Genomic DNA, 26187 nt, shown 5'->3' with positions numbered 1-26187 from the left:
TTTCTCTGTATAATGTATCTGTACATTTTTACAGAGCTTCCGATCACCAAATTCAAGTGTGCAGCAGTTCTTTCCCATTAATGCACCCCGGTTCCTGATTCTCATGTTTATTAAAGGTGACAAAATCAGTATACTGTAAAACAACATTCAACATACTAAATCTGCTGAATTTTGAACAAATTGTATATGATTAGTGTGTACCCTGGAGTAACACTGGCACACTGGGGGTCCTTTAAAGCCCCAGCACAGAGAATCTGCCTGCAGTATAGAGGTCTTAAAATTGGGCATTTTTCATTTTTTTCAGACATTTTGACATGTAACAGTAGGAAGTGGACAAGTGTAAATTAAAATTTGGTTGTAATACGTTTGCTGAATTTCATTCTGCTGCTTCAGAGAATACAATTCTGACTGGTAAAAATTATGTTCTGGATATCCAAAATGTAATATCAAATAAGAATGTGGTTTGACTAAATGTTAAAACTGAATAACAAAAACTGAAGTGAAACACTGTAACTGAGGCAGCAATGTGTGATAATTGCAATTTATTTTGGTAAATAAATACAAAACAGAGACATTTTAACATGAAAATAACATTATCTGGACAGATCTGGTGTTCTCTACCTCTTCAGTTGTTTACAAAAAAATTCTGACTGAAAAGTTTTACTGTAAGTAATCTCAGAGCTATAATGAGCACCTTCTGCTATAAGAGGCATTGTTAGGACGCCTTGGCAGGGGTCCTTTGAAGGCCTGCAGTTACACACAAGCACAAGTGTGTAATTATAGCAGCTACTTTTGACAGTTTAACTTCAAAAAACAGATTGCCAAACTCCCAGTTACGCTGCCATACCAGTGTGCTCATTATAAACATACACATAAATCCCTATAAGCACACACGTACACCCAAACTCACACACATGCACGCGCACGCACACACGCATTTAATAAAACCATAGCTATTTCTTTTTTCATATAACCCATTGCAAACTCTTCAGTATAACCTACCTGCAGTGCCCTTCTGAACTGAGGAGAACCCAATGCAAGTTGTGAGCCAAAGACATCGGCTGTATGCTGTTGGATTTCACACATTTCTCCACTGCGCTACATTCCTGCTTTCAACCAGGCAACTACTCATGTTCCTATAAGACAGCTTCAGGTAGCTTCACATAGTTCACACAATTTAAACAAAATGATAATGTAGTATACTATGTAAAGAAACCTATATACTGTACAAAACTGTACAAAACTCAGAGGTCTTGCCTCTGCATTACACACTGCTCTGTGCCATCAGATTTCTAAAGTCAGTGTGAGGAAAAGATGGTGGACTGACACAGGAAAATTTGCAAATAACTGAACAGACAGGTAAACGGTAGCATCAAGGACTGATGTTATACTACTGTTATAAAACAGTCATTTTAGAAAGCAAAGGGAGCAAATACTTTGACATTGAGAAATGGGTAATTTAAAGAAAAAAAAACATGAACGTGTTGAAGGGGGTAAGGGAAATGCAAAATGAGACTTTTGTGCAAACTAACACCAACAAAGAGCTCCACACAGGAAACAGCAGTAAGACAAATGATAAAACTTTCCAAATATTTCACAGCATGGACGTAAAACCTACAGATATTTATAAACACACACCTGACTAGTAAGTAGATAAAATATATTTGGAAAGTTGAAGGAAATCTAGTTCAGCTCACTTCAGGGATGAATTTGCCTGATATCAGACTGAAATGTCAACTCATTACACTCCATTTCCATCTTCTGTGGAGAGGATGAATTCAAAGGTCTGGACCGAGGCAGAAGATGAGTTCACGTTTGCCCCAGAACAACTATGGTGTCACAAGCACAGGTCTAGTGTGTATAAGTCACTCTTCTGTCTTTTCACACATTATACAGAAAGAGATCACACCCACAACCCCCAAAACAAATAAGATACACACAGTTTGTACTGAACTCTAAATTGGTTCATCTGTGCTATAATTTACAAAAGTGCAATCCTCTAAGACAGCATCTCTTTCGTTAGTTTTGAGGACAAAAAAAAAAACAAAAACAAAAACCTGTACCACAATTGACGGTACCTGCATTTTGATTTCACAAAGGTCTTTGTTTTTGATTATGTCTTTTTTCCACTGTATAGTCCTGAGTGTTACAAAATGTTTTTTTGAGGATGATCCACCAGTGATTGGGATTTTCTTCAATCATTAAGAAAGCCTTAGTCGCTCCTCTGAGTTTTTTGTTTCGATCAAGTGCTTTATCAAGTCATCACCAGCCAACAGTCTTTAGAGTCACTTTTAGGTCTTTGTGGAAAACAGGACAAGCAAAGTAGGACACAGTATTGCTTCAGCAGCTCTGGCTTTGGCGAGTCTTTCATTGGTTCTTTTAGACCTGAAAGAATAAGGAGGCCATCTTGGAGGACAAACGGGACAGAACAGGACAGAAGAACACGCATCCATCTCTTAATGTCATGAGAGGTTGCAACTCAGCTCGCCGTTTACACATTTTGCTGTTTTCTGCCTCCTGTGACTGGTGGACCCTCAGACCTGGGTGGACTTGACTCGTCGGAGAGGATGACGTCCTTCTGGGTGGGCAGGACAGGGTAGGGGGCATTCAGAGGGTAGATCTAAACTGCGCTGGTGAGGCAACGCCGTGTGGGGAGGAGCACATCGGGAGGGGCGGGGGACGGGATTGGCTGATGGTCATGTGATCTCAGAATATGGTAGCCCTGGAACCTAAAAAGTACAGAGAGAAGATTACATCTTAGTTTATTTAGTATGTTTGCATTAGCATAACATTTGCTCATTAACTCTACATATAGACCAAAGAAGACCAAGATAGTGAGGAAATTTCCAGACAAGGAGTATGCTATGATGCACCAAAACAGTGGTAAATATCAATGTCATTTCATTTAGTACCACGTAAGATACAGTAGGTTTGACTGGCACTCCAAAATTTAACAGAAGAGGGCATGGTTGTACCATGATTTCTAAAAGCTTAGTTAGTATATCTAAAAAATGGCACCAAAAATGTCTAAATTTGGGACATGCTGAAAACGTGACTAAGTTTACTTCATAACCACAATGGTTATATACAGTCCTATGGAATGCTTTAAACTGAGTAGGTCTGGTACAAGATGTAGTGTTATTCAAACCATTTTATGCACCAATTTTAATGTCCTCTGTTCCTCTCAACATGAAAAAGTAAAGGAGATAAAGATGTTATTTTAACCCTCAGTCCAAAACCTCTAATAAAGAATTTGATAGCCAAAACACTGGTGGAACACTGAACATCCACCAGTGTCCAATTGCTTGTTATGCTGTCTTATGAAGGCATTATGAAATAAATTTAACTGTAATATTCAGACCAACACCTTTCATGAAGGTTGTGGCAGCCTGGCCATGGGAAGATTAATTTCCATGGAGTGAGTTAATGGTTAAATTTCCCTTTCACTCATGCAGAGGGCTGAGTCTCCCGCAAGTGTGGACTTGTGTATCAATAACAATTAATAACAACCGTTAACACATCAACCAACAACAACTTACTCTGGGGAAGGCTGGGGTATGAATGAACTGAGCAGCTCTACCCTGTGTGCGCTCTGCTCTTGCACTGCTCAGGTGTGGTGGTCATGCATTAGAGCAGGGTGTGGATGAAAATACAGAACAAATCACGTCTGGTATTGATTATTTTTCAAAACAGCATGATTGCATACAATATGGGATGATCTGCAATCCTAGTCTGTACCCAATTTTACATCAATTCCTTCAACAATTGTTGAGGTGTTGCACTCATAACCACAAATGTCAACCTCATGGTGGCACCAAAGTAATTAAGCTTCATCCTTCATGGACCACGAATATCCAATAGGCGGTGAGATATTTAATTCTTTTCACTGTCATTCCTAGAGCCATGGTGCTTAACCAAAAGACACTTTTCAGTCAAAAACAAATACATAATGGACACATTATTTGTTTAATATCGCGACCATTTTATGTATGCTCTTCCAGAATGATTTCCCCCATCCCTTACCTGGAGGCCACTTAACTTTTCGAGTGGACTCTCCACACGGGGCAGGCTGAGAAGAGGCAGTCCCATGGGGGGTTCTGGACGCTGTGGAGGCGGAGGAGTCGGCACTGCAATCTGGGTTGGCTTAAAATTGTTGATCACACATGACACCTGATGGAGAGCAGAGAAAAGATGTGAAAGAAAAAAGGAGGAGAGAGATTTGTTCCACTGCAGCACAGATGGATGATTTTCTGGTTCACAAAATGCTCCGAGTGTCATGGGAACAGACAGTGAAGAGCATGAGAGGGAGAGAAATAGAGATAAAAGAGAGAAAAAGAAAGTATGAAAGAGGGGAGGAGGCATGGAAAGAAAGTCTTTCGGGTTGAACCACAAGGAGCACTTTGATCTTTAAAGTTAACACCTACCCTATAATTTTTTCCAAAAAAACTGATTTAGACAAAGAGACCTGTGACCAAATGACACTGTTTGAATCTGCCCATTCACAGATGTAAAAGTGGGTGTGTCCTCTGTCACACAGCTTATTTTGCCTCCAGTTCACCGTCATCAACAGCCCTCCCACCATCTCTCCTGCACCCACTTCACGGCAACACTGCTCTCTCTTTGAACGCTTCCTCCCCATATTTCCCTCCCTCCCTCCTTCCTCTCCTCACCAGGAAGGCAGCGATGGCTCCTCCGGTGACAAAGCCAGCCAGGACATCGTTCCAGTGGTTTCTATGTTCAGCCACTCTTATCACCCCCACCAGCACAGCCAGAGACAGCAGCACCAGGCACAAGGTGGGCTTCATCAGACGGGTCCCTTTGGTCCTGAACACCAAGGTCACATACATCTGGAAGATGGAAACATGTTTTAAATTAAAAACAAATAAAAACTGAAAAAAAGTAATGTTATATTCCCTCTGAAATCATTTAAAGAGAGCTACAGCTTGAACAGTTTAACAGGTTGAACAGCTTGCATGAGCCACAAGAGGCCGCACTTCGCACTGATGTTAGAGCATCTGAGGGGCGTGATGGGGAGTAAAAAGTAAGCACCATGAAAACACAGATTGGTTTAATGCTTCTCAAAATATGACAGGAACATGTCACCGTCGTTGTAATTAAAATGCAAACAAATGTTCCATTTAATGTTTTTATTTCTTCAGGAGTGCTTAAATCAAAATAACTAAATGTTCCAAGTAATGCAGTACTTCAGATCCACATACTGTACATGCACACAAGTTTTAGGTCCTTTGTGTTACCAGGTGAGGAATATCACAACAGAAAATTTAATTTCAAAAGTACTACCTCTAAAAGTACTAGTCTGTTAAAGTATGCAGATTCAAAATGTGGTTTATTCTCTAAAATAATTTAAAATGTTCAGTTATTTTCAATTGAAGAAAATGTATGGTGTGAATTTTATGAGTGATGCTTATGTTTATTCTTCTGTCATTTTTTGTATTTTAAAGTGTGTACATGCCTTAAAAGGTCATTGAAAGTGTCAGCAGACAATTTTACTTATTCATTATTGCCCCCAAAAAGTTCCTTACCACCGTGTAGATGGCTGAATAAAAGCTGAGCGCTGCATCTTTGGAGGGGAAGGATTTGCGGGCAGACGCCACCAGGTACGGGTTTCCTGTGCAGGCTCGACGCTCTGTGATGTACTGCAGCGGCGACTGACAGCCCAAGGCTGTGTAGTTTGGCTTGCAGGCAGACAGAAAATGAGGCGTCTGGTGTCCTGTCACCACTTGACCTGCATTTGCAAAGATGGTGGTGGTGAAGAGGCCGAAGGAGTAAACACCTGTGTGAAAAAACAAAGGACATAAACTGAGAGAGAGGGAGGGTATGTGTACGTAAATTCAAAATATGTGAGTCAATGAGATGGCAAGATTCAGAAAGGAGCACTTAAATGGGAATTAAATGGTTATGCTGACTGCTATCTGTGTGGGTGTAAAATGCCAGGGAGATGGCCTTTGCTTTTATGCTTCATATCTACAGTCCATCATTTTCAGAGACTCATAACTTAGATAAATACAGAGATGATGAAAAAGATCACAGAACATCAGCAGAGCAGGACATGAAGAGAAGGGCAAAGGAAATTAGTCCACAGGAGACCTAAACTAAGGACAAGGGCTCTTTCCGGCCTTATGACAGAGGAGTCTTAATGAGCCTTGGCTCAGAGCACAGAGGTCTATTTAGTGGGATCTGAATAACCTCTGATCTTTCAGAGCATAACTGACCCAGAAAACGTACGATCCTACGGAGGAGAGGGTTGAAGTAACAGCAGTCGGCGGTCACTATGGTCTTTTCCTGAGCTCCCTCGGTCTTCACAAAGAAACCAGTCACTTCTCCGATCAGAATCTGGGACAGAAAGAGAGACAAACCTTTCAGTCAAAATGTATGGTTAATAGTTAACCATCTTCACTGAATTTTGAGACAGTTAAAAATGGTGCACAGCAAAATTATTCAGGAGTGTCCTTGTAACAATTATATTTTTTCTTTGCCCGTCTGCTTTATATTTCCCTCAGCATGTGTCTGATTTTATGCTGCTTTGTTAAACCCCAACATCAACACCTCTCTTTCACTCACTCTGCTTGGTGGGACTTCACTGACCCCAATGTGTGATCCTCTATTTCTCTATTTGTCTTCATTTCTACTAAATATATCCATAAAACTATGAGTGTACTTTGACTACATCATGTGGTTTAATAACCTCAAAAGTGGGGAGGGATTTGGCCAGATGACATGAATCAAACACATCTTACTATAATGTACTGATTTGAAATTTATTAGCTAATGTTTTACGCCCCCCTGATACCTCCATTATATTGTTACCACTATCGCCATAACACATTTTGAACATCAGCTGAGAGAGCACATGCCACGGCAGCCTCTGGCAGCCATGTTAGTTTTGAGAGTTTAAACTCCAAGTCAAATCAGCAGGACACTGATCTCTTTTGACAGGGGAATAACTTGACAAAACACATTCCTGGACACCACTACACCTCTCACACTGAACCTGTCTGATCAGGATCCCCGCTGACAGAAACAAGTATAAATGTAGGTTACACACTCATATGATATGCATGGCCCAGAGCCAGCAGCATGGGACGATGCAAGTGCACCAACACTCACAGTGCTCGGTGCGACAGATGAAAGGCCGAGATTTACACTAGTGCTGATGTTATGGATGAACAACCACCAAAGGAGGGTTTGGTGAGAGCTGTGGGGCTTGTAAGTCAATATAAATTATATCATTGCAGTTTTACATGACCTGAGTGTTGCAAAGCTATGCAGCCCTGAACCCATGTGTACCGGGGAAAACAGACTCTGGGCTCCTTAAGACATCATTTCAAGATATGACGGCTGTGTCTTGTTGTTTTTTTTTTTAGTTTGTTTGTTTGCTTTTTTGCAGTCCCCTGCTCACCTTCGGGCTTTTGCATAAACTCACAGAAACATTTACAACAAAGTCTTTGCACTCCAGATAGACTTTTTTCTGACTATGACAGAGCCAAAAATCAGGGATTTTTAAACTGATGATGATTTTAAATTCTTTTACACAAATGATTGGTAGTGGGCTTCATATCTGCCGAAATAGAGAGATGAGAAGTAACATTTTAACTTGTTTAAATAACCATCTAAAGACTATCCAGGAGATGAGATGAGACCATGTGTGACAGAATTAAAATGAAACAGGTTTTACCACAACTAAAGTTCAGGAAACTGTCCAAAGAAAAATAAACTAAGGAAAAAATGTACAAATAACAAAACTGTACTAAGTGCTTGCATACACGGCCCTGGCCCACAACAAATCCAAGTCGCATTTTCGGCCAGTGTTCCCTTCCATCCTGGGAAAAGAAATGAACACTACAGAAATGTACAAGAGAGAAAAGAAACCATATACTGATGATCTGTGAGTGCTGGAGCCCTTCAAAAGACATTAAACATAAGAATAAGCTTCTCTTGTCTTGGGCCTGCTTGAATGTTCTCCTCACCAATGAAGCACAGTCAAACTCACACAACTTTGACTGTGCTTCATGTATTTCTGCAGGGATGTCTGTGCGAAGGGTCAGCCATAAATCATCCCAGGAACTGGTAGAGGTTCTGCACCTTGCTGCAGGCACGTAGGCTCAACTGGTGGGCGCCAAGGATTACAGTAGACAGCTGGATTATATGTAGCACATTGTTACCTCCAGGCTTTTCCAAAATCACATCACCCACCGCCTGTGATGAAAATGACTCCACAATCCCTCTGGTGGTGAAACTGAAAGCTTAACCTGTGAGCACACGAAGGAGTATCAGGTTTGTATGTTCATTATATACGGTAAAAGCAGTGTATGCTTCTAATGTTTCATTGTTATTCTGCAGATGTTGGTATTGATACTAAACAAAAAATCTGTTAAATTCTTGATCTCTTACACCTATCATAAAACAATGTAATGACAAAACAGGAGCAACTGACCACAGCCTCTCCACAGCCCCAAATGCATGACATCACAATAAGAGATGAGACCCAGCTCATTGTTTGGAGCCTGAAGGCACAGCCTGGTCCTGGATGCTCAGCTTCAGTCAACCTTTTTCTTTTCTTGGGTCAGTCTTCGAAAGAGTTCACCTTGCCATGATGGTTTCAGAGAGACATTCAGTCATCATCATCTCCTGCAGCATTAAGTAAGGTGACAGCTATCAGCCCCACAGAGCAAGCTGTCTGTTACAGGGACAGAGGTGTTAACTTAGTAGGATGACCTCATACAGACTGTATAGCGGCTATTTTACTCTGAGAAAATTGTATGGGTATGCAAATATCAGTGGGTTGCAAAAACCTGTAGAGCTATTGGGTAGCTCTGTCTGGGCTAATGGCAGTATGGTCACAATCTGTTCTACTGAGAAAGCACTACAAAGGTAGATCTTAGCACATGTGGACTTCCACGGCCCCCACAGAGGGCTCAGAGATGCTGTCTCAAAGCTTTGGGCTACTCCACAGCAGCATTTTCTCAGTTCTTGCAACAAGATTGAGGTATGGTGTAAAATTCAGTCAGAACATGTGTGGATTGCACGCAAACATGAGCAGTGAGGTGGTTAAGTACTCAGGGAACAAGACCAAGAAAACATACAAACACCATGGTGTGTTTCTACAGCAGAAAACTAAGTAGCCTAACTTCACCTCAGATCAAAGTGTGCTTTCATCCCAGTTCATGTTAAAACTCTTGATCTTGTGAAATGAGAGTTGAGAAGAAGAGGACAAAGAAGAGGAGTAGAGGAGACAGCAGCCACTGATGATAGTCAGTTAGCAGCCAAAGAGGCAGAGGGCATAAGAGGCTTGTAAATGCTGTTGTAATTAATCACTGTGAAACTGATATAATGGATTAAAGAAAAGAAAATTAAAACTAACAAAGACATTTTAAACATGCTAAACTGGCTTCACCAGCTGTTATTTTTCACAGCAAACAAAGGGAGTTTGCCACTTCAAGTAGTGTGCAGTACAACAGGAGGATTCAAGCACTAAAAGAGTTTTAGAGCTGGCCCAAGCATAACCTCAGAGAGGAAGACGTATCTGCAGGACACATGATGTGAAACCAACATGGCTTCATGTACTACATGGCTGCAGCAGGTGCATATATTAACTCAGCAAACAAAACATACAAGCATGGATGCAGAAACTGAAAAAAAGAGAAAAGACTGAATAGTAATATCTGGATCTGCTGAACCTTATTGACAATGAAGATTGGAACCATTTTTAAAAGGTCCTCAGCTAAACTGAACAACTTCATCCTGATTTCTGTGAAATACCAACCAAAGTGTATTTAATCTGCCAACACCTGCTTCATCATGCTTATTTCTCATGAGGATACAGTTCAAGGATAACATTCCACTTTTTATAATATGCTAATCTGCATAAATAATCATAACCACAAACACTATATAAACACTATAGTATGTGTACATATATTTCCAATTTCACATCTGTGAAAACCATGTAGGCTTCTCCAGAGGATTTCTGGTACTAGCTCGGTTTTCTTCTAGCATTCATAGTTCATAATTCATACTGTCATAGCAGACAGGCACATGACAACCACAGCACAACTGCCCCATTTCTGCGCTTTGCTTTTGACTACAGGCTGCAGGTTGCACAGCGACATATTTTTAAGAACAGGCTGACTTTTGTACTTTTTCCACAATGTTTTGAACAGCATGCAGCCTGACTTCATTCATTATTCTTTAAAAGCCACATCAGACTGAAAAAAATCACATTCAGAGAGACTGAACAGAGAATGATAGACCTTTGTGATGTGCACATCTGCACCTTTGTAAATATCGCAGTTCCTGGCATTGGCACTGAGGTTTTTATTTTTATAAATTTGTATAAATTATTTATTTCTGTTCTGTGCTCTTCAGCACTTTCGAGCAACAGGTACAGATAATAACACTGGACAATGAATGCTCTTGTTTCTTCTTCTTCTTCTTCTCTGGCATGTTCTCTCCCTGCTTCCTGTGGTGATGGAGAATGAAGTCTGCATTCCCATTAAGGAATCACTTGTCCACTCCTTAATCATTCACTCAGTCACTTTTTCCTGCTAGTGCCAAGCTAATGTGTTCACTCTGACATCTGATGGTGATGGGCTCCCACCGAGTTGTTATATGCTACATTTCCCCCACAGCCATGTATTCAAAAGTACCCAGAGTCAATACTAATCCCTTTTCATACCGATCTCACTGAAAGGTTGCTTCCTGCTGCTTCATTGCGCATCCACTTTAATCGTAATAAAAAGTCACAGAAAGAAATATAAAATGTATTGATGGCACTAGGCTTTGAAGTACCATTGGTTCCTGTCCAGGAGCTTCTGATTCCAAAGTCATCAATATTCATGCAAAGAAAGACACAAAAGCTATAATCTTTTGGCCTTTCACTGAATGCAAGTACAAAGCTTGTGAATGTTTTCATGCTTTTTATTTAAAAGTCGACAGAATGAGGGCTGAACTGGAGGCTCACAGGTTTTCATGTACTGCACTACTTGACAATTAACTTAACTGATACCTTGAATTCATATTGTTCACTTCTACATGGCATCTGACCCATCTTAAGCTTTCCACTACAACAGTCTGCCTCTAATGGAGGGGAGGATTGTGGGGGTATTTTTGAGGTTCAGTGTTTTTTGGGTTTTTTCCAGTTTCAGAGTCATGCAGTGTGTCAGCGTATTGCCCACAGCAAAATACATCCTGCAATCCACGCTGAGGTGTCTGCTGTCTCCTTCTGCATGTCATCAAACCACATCATCAGGGTTGCCCATCTTCAGAGGAACAACCTAAAAAGGCATTTCTTAGGCAACAGTAGTCACACACACATTTTCTCCTCTTCTGTTCTTCTTTGGAATCAGCATGAAGTCATAAACAGCATGGTTTGGCAGCGTGAAAGATTTTTTTCTTATGCCTCCAGGATTTCTCCCACCTCATCTAAACACATTTATTTGAAACTTTGTCTTACGTATTTTGCTGCAAACCACAACTGAATCCAGAAACAACTAATAGCAGCTAATTAGTAGTAGTTATTCTAAGTACTGACTTATAGTGCAGCCTCCCTTAAGTCTCTCATTCCATACCAGATCTTTTTAGAAGATCTCAAAATGGGTCATGAGCTCCGCTCTGTTTGCAGTCTCTGATAAAAGCACAAAACATGCCAGTTACAAATGAGACTCAAACTAAAACACTTGGAAGTCAGTGTTGACAGATCCTGGCTGAGTTGAGGACACGTCACTGTGACTAAGACAGTACCTTTCATTTGAAGCAGAGGTTGCTTTGTAGTTTGGAGTAATAAAAAAATGCATCCAGTTTCAAGGTGTTTTAGGTTTGATAAGAAAATGACAACAAGTCAAGTCAAGGGCGCGACAAACAGTGAAACGTGTCTTCATAACATCCCAGTTCATGAGGCAGCCATGCGAGACCTGACAATTGATTCAGTGTTAACTTTCAAACTGTAATTTTTAAAGTCTTCAGATCACTTGGCAGCCAATTAGTTTTGAACAGATGTTGACTGTGTTCTGGGGGCAAATGCTACATTTTTAGGTCACATGTATTTCACCTTTGGATAGCCTTTAGATAAAGAGAGATCTCGACCCGTCATGGGAGGTATCACGATTAAGGTATAGTCAGACGTTTGTGCGAAAACAGTAGAAGAGAAAATTGACAGATGATGGAGAACACAAAATATGGTAGGAGCAACAGAAAATGGAAGAGCTGACAAAAAAAAAGAGAATAAGAAAGATGAAGAATGTGTGATACAAACTGTCTCCTCCTGCCTCAGGAAGCATGAGATCACATGACCTCCTTTGTCGGCTGTGTGAGCATCTGTACCGTAACAGCTGTTAAAGAGACTTGTTCGCTGAGAGGGTAGCAACTCTGGAGTTTTTCAACTCTGAACAACTACACAGATAAGTTGAAAGGATGTCTGTGGGAACAAAGGTGGCACTTGAACGTCTTTGTGGGACAGTGTCAGGAGAAGCGCCGGAGGTTGAGTGAGTCTTAATTGGCTCTTTTTTTTTGATTTTCTACCTATCGTGACAGGGTGACAGTCAACAGCAAGATGTTACTTAGCTCTTGTAAGTGTGACTCCACGAGTGTATTTGTGTGTGTGCATCCATGCGTGTGTGTGAAAGAGAGAAAGTGCGCAGTCTTGTTTGACAAAAGCTGACAATTGAGACGAAAAAGGAGAAAAATGTGAAGAAAGAAAAAGGTTGAAAAGTTCAGCATAACACATAAAGGCACATCAGAAAAATAGTCAGTCGAAAACCTAATTTTCTAAGAATGTGTCATGAGACAATAGAGCAGTCAACAAGCATCTAATGATGAGCTCCGACTATACAGAGAGGAAAACAAAAGATGTGTCCTGCATGCTCATCCCAATTGTCAGGCCCGCCACGAAGCAAGCGTCTTAAAAAACACACATGTACAAGGATGTAGACGTGGGAAAACACAGAGATCCACACTCTCACTTTGTCTTAAAAACAGTATTATACAGACATTATGAATTATGACTAATGCTAACAGCAATCAAAACGGGAACAAGCGATGCAGCATTAAATGCCAGTTTGACGTCACAACATATAAAAAGCAACTTAAGCTCCAGGGGGAGTGTGGAAATTTACGCTAAAGTATCCATGCAGTTATTACAGATGTGTGTGGGACTATTCGCTCATCATTAACAGCTCGGGGATATTGTGAGAAAACACTAAATTTAGTTACGCATTTACACCATGGACTGTTTCTTAGTGAATCATATCTATTGCAGCGTTGAATCCCAAATCTGTGTCTTTATGGATGTATAACGTGTGTGTTTCAGCAGAAGTCAGTTACACTCACGCGCCTTCTTAAAATGATGCAACACTGACTGAAAGTAGCTCTTCAGTAGTGAAAAGGAACACAAAAACCTCCATGAGGATTACATCAAGTCTGCATAAAGCTTCTGCAAATATCACATGACATTTGTTGACATCACAAGCCCAGTGCTCTACTTTAAACACACACGCAAACACATGCACACACACACAAACGCAGGCATCCTTCTCACACACCAGCATTGGTAACCATGACAATTTAGCTGCTTCAGCTTCATCATCACCCACACTCTCTCCATCCATCTCCTTCTCTCTGTCTCACCCTGCTTTTTTTCCTGTTTCGATCATGTGCAGACAGCTTTCCCAGGTCTTTGTGAAGGAGAAACTAGGCTACCAGAAACATTTTTTTATAGACAAAATAACTACAAATATAATTTGTCATTTCTTGCCTACTTCTCATTTTCACTTTCTCCCTCTCTCACAAACCAAATCCTGCTTTTGCTCAGTAAGGTTTGAGGTATGACCCATTCATCTTCTCCTTGCTTTCCCACTTTCTTTTCGCTATGCTGTCCTTCTACTTGTTTCTACTCCGTCTCGTCATATTCTCCTTTTCTTTCCATCTTACTTTCTGAAGCGGAGGGATCCTGGATTAGTGTGGGAAGGGACCTTGCAGCTAATCTGCCCGAGTTAGAGTGCGAGTATATTGCTGGATTAGGGTTCTCATCTGTGGGTTAGAGCATGTCTTACAGCCCATCACAGTGGGAGCAGATAGCTGGTCAGGCGAATCGACATGGGGCTACATGGCCTGCTGTCATCATCTCTCAATCCTCTACCCAGTGTGATTGGCAGAGACAGGATAAAGCCGTGATTATCCCTTATTATCCCTGCCCTTTTGTCACTGCTCCGTCTCATAGACACGACTGCTGAAGCACTGATCTGTCTCTGTCTGCCTTTCTTTCTGTCTCTGATTTTCTGTCTCTCTTTTGCACATGGGCATACACAGAGGAGAGGAAACACAGGCATGGACAGACAGACAGATGGTGACGGTCAGTGGCAAAATCAATTATACCATCAGGTATGGCATATTTGGTAAGATGAGTATTAAAGTAACTAATCATCATCATTATTTTGACTCATTTCCTGTCACTAACTCCTCCAGCAGATGTAGCTTTTCCTGGTGTTTCCCGCTCCCCTGATCTCCACCTGCCTACACCACATACCTGCCTCTAAGTCACCACCTCACAGTATGTAATTACAGTATGCAATTTGTGCTGTTATGGGTCTCTCAAACCAAACAAAAGACATGAGTAGTGTGGGATTATGGGAGTTTTCACTGCTAAACAATCTTTCTTGAAGGTGAAAACGTGTCTGACTTGAAATGCTCACTCACAAGGTAAAGGTTTAAAATTTGCATACTTTTACAAGGTGGCTTCAACAGTCATTCCCTGTTTTCATTAGCAAACACTGTTACATGTGTTTGGTTTGACATCCAAAGGAAAATCATATCTGGACTTAAATACAGTATCTACAGAGTAAAAGACAGACAGTTCTAGATAAGCACAGCTATTCAGATGTGTGCATTTCATTAAAAAAGTTCTTCAATGGGTCCTCAAATGATCTACGCTTCTGTTCACAAAAAAAAAACAAACAAAAAACAAAAAACGCCATGAGTTGTGACTGGAGGGATGATGTGATGTACTGCACTTTGTCAAGACATTAAGCCAAGGCAAAACATCACAGTAAGTGTCACCAAACTGCATAAGATTTTGTCTGTTATTTATTCTCAATACATACACACATAAATAAATAAAACCACTTTTGCCAAATGTGTGGCTTCTTCCTCTCTTCTATATCCCTCCTGATAAGGAAATCATCAAAGAAACCGATGTCCTTACAATCCACTGCTTGGGACAGAGAACAATAGAAGAGTTTCCTCGACTTGATGGTTCTTCTCAATCCTCTTCCGCCTGTCATATGTGACTCCATTATTCATGAAAGATTGTCCCAAGGCTTAACAGTATGCAAACTTCTGTCCAATTTGCATATGGCCATTGGCCTGGTGTGTGTGTGTGTGTGTGTGTGTGTGAGAGAGAGAGAGAGAGAGAGGAGTCTGTGCCTGTGTGTGCATGTGTGTGGGCACTCTTTCCAGACACGTGTGATAAAATACAAGACTGATGACAATTGCGATCAACTCGAAAATATCACAGGAGAAGAATGATTGCAAGACTAAACTGAATGAGTTCTCCTGATTCACCATTTATGAAGACGCTTACTTCACCTTTAATTTACAGCGCATTATGTGTGAATGTGTATGTGTGTGTGTGTGTGTTTGAGCAGATTTCTTTTGGGCTGCTTGTCAAAGATGACAGCTCTGATTACAATAACAATAGCCGTAAATACAGAAGAGAGAAAGCCGAAAAATGAGAGCAGGAAAAGCCTGGATTTTCGGAACATAATTTGCTAGACATTAGCATAACAATAGAGCAGTCAGGGAGCGAAATGGGAGCCATCTTAATACAGGGGAAGTGTGCTCTTGCAGGGCTCACCTCCAGCCTCCCACCATTTGACATCACGTGTGTCTACCTCAAACACATGCACAAACACGGCAGGGAAACCCTTTTTCCAATTCCAAGTGTTTGACAGAGAAAGAAAAAAAGTGTTGCTTGCTACAGTTAAATTTGATACTTCCATCTTGCTTCTGAGATCTAATCAAGAAGATTGGGTTTTGTGGTATCGCTGCATGTTATCACAGCTGGAAGGGAAGGCTTATAGTCAGATGGGAAGTGCAAAAGCAAAATCCACCTTTGGTTACTATTAGAGCTTGGTCAAAACACATTTATAATAGCTCTGGTTGAACTGAAATAAATTCTCTTGAATGTAAAAAAGGCAACAATCACCAGAGGGGAAGAAGAGTGTCAATTTCAACTTTGGCGAATGTGGTCACATGAATTCACACCTTTCTCAGATCTCATTATGGAGTCTATCAGTCAAATTTAATGAGGTCTGCAAATTCAGTTTTTTTTTTAACTGTGCTCTGCTGTATCCAATTTGCCTCAAAAGAAACTTTCATGAGGTTACACACATTAACAGCTGAACGTATATGTGACGTGGTGTTCATGCTGCAGCTACACACATTAATTATTTGTCATCTTATATGTTTTATGAAGAAATTTCTGGTGTAACCACATGTTTTTCCCCTTTCAGCAACGCCCCAAAATGAGTAGTATTAAAAGTTAGTTTTACAGGTAGAAAAACAGCAAATGCAGCGATGGTACTGAAAGAGGGACGCATTGAGATTCAGTGCCTCAAAACATTACATATGTTTAGCCAGTTATCTGTGGGAAATTATAAATCACAAAAACAACAAAATTAACATTTCTAAAAACAGAGTCCTGAAGCTTCCTCCCCACATGTTTTTCTTCCCTCCACCTCCCCCTGAACTCTGATCTCTGGAAAGCAAAGAGAATCGCCTTCCTTAGCATCCAGCAATTATTCACATCTGCATCTGCCTGATGTCTACCAGTTGTCCTCTTCAACTCTGAATGTTGTCCCTCCACATCTCTTCACACCAAGGTTGGAGTGCGTACAGACTATTAAAAGCATCAAGAAACACAACATGGCTTTGACCACATCCAGTGTCTGCGTTTGAAGATATGATGGCAACAAAAGCACAATGCAGTTTACTTTGTATCAAGAACTCTCACTTAATAAACTCTGGCTTGACAGGATGATATGGTCTGCCTCCATGGCTTGCCTCAATCCCCATCTTTCTGTCACACGGCGCTGCATTATGCATAAAGACTCTTCCCAAGGTTTAACAGATTGCAGCAAATAAACTTGGTATTGGACAGACTGTCTCGTTCCCTCTTTCCTCTCCTTTGCACTTTATCTTTTAGCTGCTCTACATCTTATTTTTTTCTTCTTCTGGTTTTGTTTTCTCTTTGGTACCTGTTTCACACTACCTGTGTTTCTCCTCCCTCCTCCTCCTCCTCCTATTGTGTGGTGTTTGCTGCATTTTGAACTCTCACAGTCTCTCTAACAGAGCGCCCGCGCTCTGCCGTCCCATTCTGTTTGAGAGGCTTATATTTAGCAGCATTAAAACGGAGCTCTCTAGGGCAAAAGTATTTAGCATTATGCTTCTGACCCACATAAAAAGGTGGAAAAATACACTTCATTCATTCACAGCCTTATATCCTCTTGCTTGAGCTTACAAGTGTGTTGGTGTGCTGCAGAGTCTCCACGTGCTGTGAAAGCTCACACTGCGCCCTGTGCATCTTAAGCCTACAATTACTATTTGATCCTGTGATTGGTCACAGCTTAACTGTATCAACTGACGGGTGGGTTGTATAGTGTGCAATCAGCACACACATACGGTCTCCATTGCACAATGTACACCCTTGCATCCAAACACATTAATAATTAGCTAATGGTTCAAATGGCACTTCTGCCTGCATTTTCCACTAGCTTGGCACAATAATTGGCATGAGTGGTGAAATGTCACCTGTTCTGCGTGTGTGTGCATGCTGTAGTTGCAGAGAGTCATAGAGAGCGTCCGTAGCCACTCTGACTAGTTCTCAGATCCTAGCATTAGTCAGGCACATGCACGCACGCACGCACACACACACACACACAGGCTTCCACCTGCAAATGCAGAATCCGTTTACAGTGGCAATGGAAGAGATGTGCGCCGTCATCCACCCACACACTCACCTTCACTGATGCACTGAAATTTACTGCATATTTGCCAAGTACCACACGAGAGCCTTTATTTCACTCAACCGCTTACTTCCTCTGTTTCACTTCCTCTTTGTCTGCCTCTAATTCTTGTCAAGTAACCACATCAGTATTCAAATGTGGTCAACTCCATGGTGTGTGTGTGTTGCTCTAATTTTACAGGTTCAGCTTGACATGAAAGAACAGAGAGGATGTCAGCTAGGACCAAGACCTGAGATTTGACCTACAGTGAAGAAATTACAGAGCCCAAACTCAGTTACAAGAAAACCAAAATATTCACCAAGGCCTATGAGCATCATAAGCAGTTGCAGAATCTGACTCCTTATCTTTTCATTTTCACCTTGGTGGATTTCCGTACTAAAAACAATCTTACACTCTAACAGACTTAACACCGCTGCTTACAATAACTTCAGAGTTGTTCCACCCAAAATGTACACAATATAGACAAAAGTATTTAGACATACATATTTATTACTGAATTCAGGTGTGGTATGAGGTTGTTTTTCAGGGGCTGGGCTCAGCCCCTTACTTCCAGTGAAGTCAAATTTTAAAGCTTCAGCGTAAAAACACAATTTGGACAATGCTATACCTCCAACCCTGAGGCAACAGCCCCCCCAGCATAACTGTACCCCAGTGCACAAAGCAAAGTCCATAAAGATATGGTTCAGTTCAATTCTGTGAAGAAGAAGAACCCAACTGGCCCACACAGAGCCCTGATCTCAACATGGCTGAATACCACTGGGACGCACTGGAATGAAGACCGTGAGCCAGGGCCCCCCCATCCAACACCAGTGCCCGACGCCACAAAAGCTCCACAGCATGAATGGCAAAACTCCTCCATATGTTGCTCCAAATCCTGTATGTACCTTTCACCTTCAACAGTGCCTTCACAGATGTGCAAGTTACAGATGCCATGGGCCCTAGCACACCCCTAATCCATAACAGTTACCGGTTTTTGAAATTTTCACTGGTGGTCCATTTCATCTTTAGCTCGGAGGAAACAATAACCATGATTTCCAAAAACAGCCTGACATGTAGTTTAGTCAGACCACAACACATTTTTCCACTTTGCATTGGTCCACCTCAGATGAGCTCTGAGACCCAGAGTCGTTGACAGAGTTTGTGGCAAAGAAATGTGTTTACTGACAATGTCTTTCTGATGCATTCCCTGCATTGTTTACATCCACACCATTTTCTTCTTTATTGTATTTTTTTGGTGCATTGCTGCATATCTTGATGCATTACTGCTTTCTGTAGATCTGTGGACTACTGGGAAACCGCACAAGGCCAAACCCACAGGGACTCTCCAAAGAGCTACATGAAGTTCAACACTACACAGGAAGGCATATGTTATTGGCGAGCAGTAATTTAATGTTTATACTTGAAAGAAACATCCAGGGTTAAGCTTGTGATATTATCTCACCTCACTTTGTGTTCAAACTGCCGTCTTGCACAACTTATCAGGTACAGTCTTCAATAGTTTGTTATTCTTATTCTTCTTGCAGCATGACTGTGCCCCAGTGCACAAAGCAAAGTCCATAAAGGCATGGCTGGACGAGATTGGTGCAGAAGAACTAGATTGGCCCACACAGAGCCCTGACATCAACCCCATCAAACACCTTTGGGATGAAGTGGAACGGAGGTTGCCTGACCTCACAAATGCTCTACTGCATATGTAGCGGGTACCATTCAAAACCACAAATGTCAATTTTTGTGGACGTCACACATGAATGGGCAAAAATTCCCACAGAAACATTCAAAATCTTGTGGAAAGTCTTCCTCGAAGAGTGGAAGCTGTACAAGCTGCAAAGCTGTCTATGAATTTAGAATGTGATGTCATTAAAGTCCCTGTTGGTGTAAAGGTCAGATGTCCCAATACTTTTGTCTATACAGTGTAGCATGATGCAGTTTGTGTTATATAGTAATTACATTTAAATAACTTTTATGTCACTTTGGGGGTATACCTCTACATTGTATATGTGATAAATCTATAAGCAAGAACAGCAACACAAGAGTTAAACCTGCTGCAGTCTCTTGGAGGAGTGGACTACGCTCAAAGCGCTACCTACAAAGATTTAATCAGGGAGAGACTTTTCTTGGATTTTACTGGTCATGGGGAGAACTACTCAACTTGTGAAAAATGTTGCATAATATCTTCTCTGGCTCTGAACGGAGTTTGGAGAAAATAACCGTCTGGACTTAGAACATGCTTACCGGGCACGGAGGGTCTAATGAAAGCTTTTGAGTGGGAAGTGTAGGATCCAACATTTCTGAGCGTTTGAGCATTGTTTTTATAAACTGTCTCCTGCTGTATGGAAGCACTAACAATAAATCTCTTGAGCAGTGCTTTAAATGTTTTATCTTGAGATAGAAGCTGCAGATATACTGAGCTGTATGCCTACTCATCATTATACAAAGAAACAGCAGCAGTAACAGAGAGGGTCTAGAGGAAAAATAAGGACAAACTTGTGGAGTTTCTGGTAAGTTTAAAAATCACACACACACACACACACAAAGTAGGTTTATGATGTGACAGGAAACGTCTGTACTGTCAGTGGAGGAACTCGTCCACTTTCCCTTTGTGGCTAAAAGCCTGAGTCAAAATTGAGAGAAAAGTGAGATGAATATCTGCTTTTTTTTTTGTATCTGAACAGAGACTCGTGGGACGGAACGGTATCTTGGAGCGAGAGAGAACACAGATGCTCTGACTATCGAAAAAGGCGCTTCACACTCCAGGCAAAATCACGCCACTCCACACAGCTCGCATAACCTGGTGCCTACAGCCCCCCCCCCCCTTTTACTGCAGTGCATGTTAGGCTCCAAACAAACACACACAAAGACAGACATATGAAGTGCACCTGTCATATGTGTAAATATGTGCCTGTGTGTGCAGTTATACTGGATAAAACTATTTACAACTCAAAATGTAGGTAATAACACAGTGCTACAAGTAAATTTCTAAAACTCCCAAACTGACAGAAGTCTGACAACAATAACCCACAAAAACATGTTATCATTATTGTTATTATTGATAACGCTTGTCAGTTAGGAGTCAGACAGGCCAATACTTTCTATATGATAAACTGAGAAAAGATGGAAATGGGGTAAGAGAGGAGAGGATTGGGATGGTCTCATCCATCAATAACTAAATAACTCAGGACTGAATATATATGTGTGTGTGTTTGTGTCTGTGTGTGTGTGACTCAGAGGCAGCTATGTTGTAATGCCACTTAACTGTAGGACATCAGAGAGACAAGCCCTGGGGGACAAGACAGACAGTCACGGACCCAGAGCTTTGATGAGGATATGAAGCTGTGTTTCATTATTAATGACATCCCACTGTACTGGCACTAAACTATGGCTGCTGTATTGGAATTTTAATAGGCACATAACAATAACTGCTGTGCCATACAATATTTTTAAACTGTGCATCAGTGGAAATGTATGAGTTATTAGAAAGAAAAAGAAAAAAATCAAGCAGTTGAATATTTGTTTCTGAGCAACCTGCCAAGAATTCATGACCTACAAACTGCCATTCTGTACAGATGTTTAATTAATAAAGGCGCTTCAATATGCATTTCAAGTCTTAGATGAAGGCGTCCTGGTGAAAATAACAAAGCTGAGAGTCTTCTTGTGCACAGATAAGGGAAGCCATTTAGAGCTTGTTTTATTCCATTTCAGTAGCACACAGTCTTGAAATAAGGACAGACTCTCTGTACACTGTAGCTATCTCCGACTGCTCTATGGAGGACAAATATAGTGCCCGTTGCCATGGTTATGACAGAGAACGCATCCACACAAACAGAGCAGTGAGACCACGAGGATACACACCTACACACCTCTCTTCTCTTTCAATCCACAAACACCACGTGTTGATAAGGAGGAACTATTAAAGTGTGTGCGTGGCTCACACCTAATGTGTCATTGTCAAGTTTGTGTGAGATGTGTGTGTGTGTGTGCATGACAAACACCTGTGGAAGCACGTTTTGCTTTTTTTTTTTTTTTTGAGTTGAACACAGACTCACCGTCACAGTGGGGATAGCGGTGACGAGGGAGTAAACGAGGACGGGTGGCGCCTTGCTGTTGTCTTCTGGTCCTGGATACGGCTTGGAATAGGCTTTGTCGAAGCAGAAGAAGCCCTGGATGTGCACCGGGAACGTGTCCGTGTACTCAAAGTAGTACGCCAACAGAACGGTCCCTGCCATGATGACCAGCTGGAAGTAAAACATATTGGTTCCAGCTTTAGATTTGGCTCCACAGGAGAGAGTAGGAGTTCAGAAAGGAAAGACAGCGAGAAAGAAAGAGTGGAAAATATCGTCACGGATAACAAAAAAAGGAGATATTTTTTCCTTCTCAGCGAAAAATGATGTATGCTTCCGTAATGTGTAAAATGAATCAACTGTGCGTGGAGAGATAGTGAGGGATGAGGATGAGAGGGAGGAAGGGAGGGAGGTAGCGATAGAGACAGAGGGAGACAAATAAGGCGAAAGACAGACAGAGAGGGGGAGAGAGAGAGAGAGAGCGAGCAATGACAGAGATATAGAGTGAGAGAGTGAGCGAGAGATCCCTTCAGCAGTGTCAGTATGCAGAGAGGGAGGGTAAAGAAACAAACGGAGACCGATCAAAGAAAATACCGCTGTATGGAGGAAGATAGAGAGAAAAGACAACCCCAGGAAGAGCAGAGATATTAGATATGTGTGTGTGATTCTGCGTAACGTAGGCTGTTATTGTACCTCACTGATATTCTGTGATATTAAATACCAGCTGTATGCAAAGCACAAGCCATGAAGCGTAAAATATGACCTTCATAACTATTTAAAGACTTTGATGATAAAAATACATTAGCAATTCATCAGAGGCAATGAGACACACTGAAATCATAAAAAGCATGTTACTCTGCACAGATGAGACAGATGCACAAGTACTAATTATTCATTTATACTCCAGTAAACAGCATACTAACTCCTGCCCCCGGTTCTTTGCAGGAGAAAAACGATTTACAACTGCATGGTGAGCTCCTCTGAATCTGTCACTGAAAACTGGAGGTTTGTGCAGTGTTTGTTTGGCCTGCGGGAAAAGTCCTGAAACAAAAAGTTAAAGAAAGAGTGCGAGTTTAAATATAGCAAGCTGCTGATTAGCTTCATTGCGATCTGGAGCCTAAATGTTTGCCCAATTAACTTCTATTGTATGTGAAGGACAAATTTATCAGCAGCAAACATGAGGAGCCTCTACAGGCAGGCTGAGCTGGTTTATAGCTTTAGGGATGTCGAGGCAGGAAAGAAACAGCAGTTTGGTGGGTGTTGGTAACAGTTCTTTAGCTTAGAGGGCTTGCAATAGCATTTGAATTTTAATAAAACATTACCACTGGAAATTACCATATTAACAATAGTCTTTATTAACCAAACAAAAAAGCAGAGGTGAGACACAAACTTCTGAAGGATTGCCGGCTAATATGTCAATGAGTCCCCAAAGCAGGAGGTGGACTAAGAGACCTTTCTCACAGCAGACATTCTGACCTGTCTGACACAGGTGTAACTAAAGACATGAGTAATTTGCACATTACATTGCAGTAATTGCTGGAACGGACATATCATTCCTGTCATAATTTCCACCTCTGCCTTTCATGGCTTGACTGGTCAAAATGTCTGCTGTGAAAATAAAGGTCTGTCATTCTGATTCACCTGGGGATGATAAGGGCGCAGCAGGGCCCTCGTGATTCACGTTAGCAAAATTCAGTCGGTAGGCAAAAACATTCAAAGTTCAAGATGCACTGTATTTTGAGATCAAAAAGCCTAACATCAGCCTAATTGCTTTCAAGTTCACTGTCAGTATGCCAGCAGAGCTTTTTGTCTTCTCTATAAAAACCCTTTAATTCAATTTTTTTTAAATTTACACTACAGGAACTTATCACAAATGTCTGCCATTTCTCAAAGTACAGTTTTACAAACTCAACTATCGTGTCAATAATCAACAATCATCAATGAAACAAATGAGTTTTAGAACAAAGAAGACTGGAGACAAAGTATTACACAACGGCTAAGAGCAGTGTTGCAATTGAGCAGCACATAGAAATCAAAAGCATGTGTTTGGCATGGAGGACGTTCACCTTTAAAATGCGATCAACCAGATGTTCGGCTCCCAAATCACAACAAGTGAGATCTATTGTGATTGAAGATTGAAAGGGAAAGGGGAAAATACACTTTACATAATTCATTTTTTTGCCAAAAGTTAGATGAGAAAATCATATTCAGTCTCACGTCTGCGAATTAACTAGGGAGCTAGAGACAGGAGACAATTAGCTTAACTTAGCTTAGCATAAAGATTGGATGCAGGGGGAAACAGTGTGTCTAACTTTGTCCAAAGGTTAGAAAGAAAACATCCATCTAAAGCTCACTAAAGGACACATTACATGCTTGTTAAACCTGTACACAAACCGAAAGGTAAAGAGGACAAGTTCTGGTTTTATGTAGGGTTAAGCTGGCTCCCTGGCAACTTCACAGTAATGAGGACACTCCAGGATGTCGCCGTCATGGGCAATCTTCTTGTATAATGCTCGAGAGGAAGCAAACTATTCCTTTTAAATTTTAGCCTTTAATGGACAACAAAACAAAAGTTCTAAAAATAGTAACAAGTGTATAGTGTGGAGAAATGCTGAGTTCACTGTTCAAGTTAACAACATGTTATCTGCGTTTGTGCTGCTTTTGTTTTTATTTATTTACAATTATAATTTGAAGGATCTGATGGAAAATCCCGATTGTGCTTTACATCCCTAAAGAGGAAACGTTTCACAGCGGCAGATGGCTGAACAAATGACAAACCACTGAGAGAACCTCCTCCAACATGTTCCTCTTCAGCAAAGTGACAGAGTAGGCTACGCACTTGGACTGATGCTACAGGGAGGGGAAAGGGAGACTTGCTGCACGTAACATGTTTCAGCTTTATTACACAGTGAGGAGTGACAATGAGCATGGGAGCGGAGAGAGAGAGGGTGACCTAATTCAGATCGGCGGCTTCCTAAGTTCCCTTCTCCTGTTTCCTTTACGGGCATCGACAGTCTGTGGATTCTCTACGTGAAACTGCAAAAGCAAATAATTGATCTGTACGTTCCCCTGGCAATGCGCAAACTTTATCAGCTGAGGGACGATGTGTTCGGCGACAACTCACGAACCCTGAGGCCCTTAAAAGAAAAATCATGAGGGACAGAGGAACACACTCACACATGCACACACACATATCCACACATGCTGGCAAACTATAAAAAACACCTCCAGCTTGTAGTTTATATATAGGGTATCAAGCAGCTCCATGTTTTTCCGTGTTTGTTTCCATCTACATGAGCTTTGTGTGTGAGAGCGAGTGGGTGTGTGAGTGTGTGTTTCCATGTGCGGAGTGTGTTTGAATATGTCTGCAGGCATGTGGGTGCATTCCCATGTCTGAGGAGGAACTCTGACACAGGCACTCTGTGTTGAACAGTTCTCTCCATCATCCCATCCTCTCCTCTTGCCGAGCTACAGAAGGCTTGAGGGAGGGAGTGAGGGAGGGAGGTGTAGGAAGGTGGGAGGAAGAGAGCGAGGGAGGGCTACAAACACCCATCAAAGTTTAAACAAACATTTGAAGACGGCTGCATAAAGCCTCCCCGGGAGATCATGCATGTCATTTTGCATCTACATTTGCACTACATAAGCATTAAAATTGGGTGTGCTGATTGACTACACTGTCAGTTTGAGAGATCTAACAGGTCATGTATGCAGAATAATACATGAGAAGACAAGAGTTATAGCTGAAAACACTTTTATATTCATTCTGGGACAAGATTACTACAGTAAGAAATTTCAGTATGATTGGTATGTAAAAGTCCCAATAAATGAAGTCTAACGTCTCATTAAAGCAAATGGGACATGCAGGCTCCCCTGTGAATACAGGCTTATAGGTCTCATATGACATTTCATCTCCCTTCACTCCCCCGTGACCAAATATCCAACTTCCTGTATGCTCTACAGCCACAACTAGATTTTCTGAATATTAATAAAGGTTAAAGCGACTTGAAGTTGATGGTTTCTAATTAGCACTGAGACACATCCTGCACAGGTCACCTTGGCAAATTAATTTGCATAAAAAAAATCATATCTAAAGC

The 26187-nt window shown here is 41.3% G+C and overlaps 1 protein-coding gene across 7 annotated transcripts in view; it reads right to left on the bottom strand.

Annotated features, from left to right (window-relative positions):
* Positions 1-525: 525 nt before the first annotated feature.
* LOC124070849 (phospholipid phosphatase-related protein type 5-like) overlaps positions 526-26187 on the bottom strand; it is a 47752-nt gene continuing 22090 nt past the window's right edge. For 6 of the 7 annotated variants that reach the window (XM_046411150.1, XM_046411132.1, XM_046411160.1 and 3 more), the window contains 6 exons: positions 22079-22267; positions 6234-6354; positions 5544-5794; positions 4671-4847; positions 4040-4170; positions 526-2729 (listed from right to left, as the gene is read on the bottom strand). In XM_046411150.1, the coding sequence (XP_046267106.1) occupies positions 2621-2729; positions 4040-4170; positions 4671-4847; positions 5544-5794; positions 6234-6354; positions 22079-22267 (978 nt within the window). In that variant the 3' untranslated portion in view covers positions 526-2620. Of the gene's footprint in view, positions 2730-4023; positions 4171-4670; positions 4848-5543; positions 5795-6233; positions 6355-22078; positions 22268-26187 lie in introns of all 7 variants that reach the window. The other variant, XM_046411184.1, reaches the window with a different exon arrangement.

Source organism: Scatophagus argus, chromosome 2 (assembly GCF_020382885.2).
Source record: "Scatophagus argus isolate fScaArg1 chromosome 2, fScaArg1.pri, whole genome shotgun sequence".
Taxonomy (NCBI): domain Eukaryota; kingdom Metazoa; phylum Chordata; class Actinopteri; family Scatophagidae; genus Scatophagus; species Scatophagus argus.
This window is presented reverse-complemented; position numbering and strand designations above follow the sequence as displayed.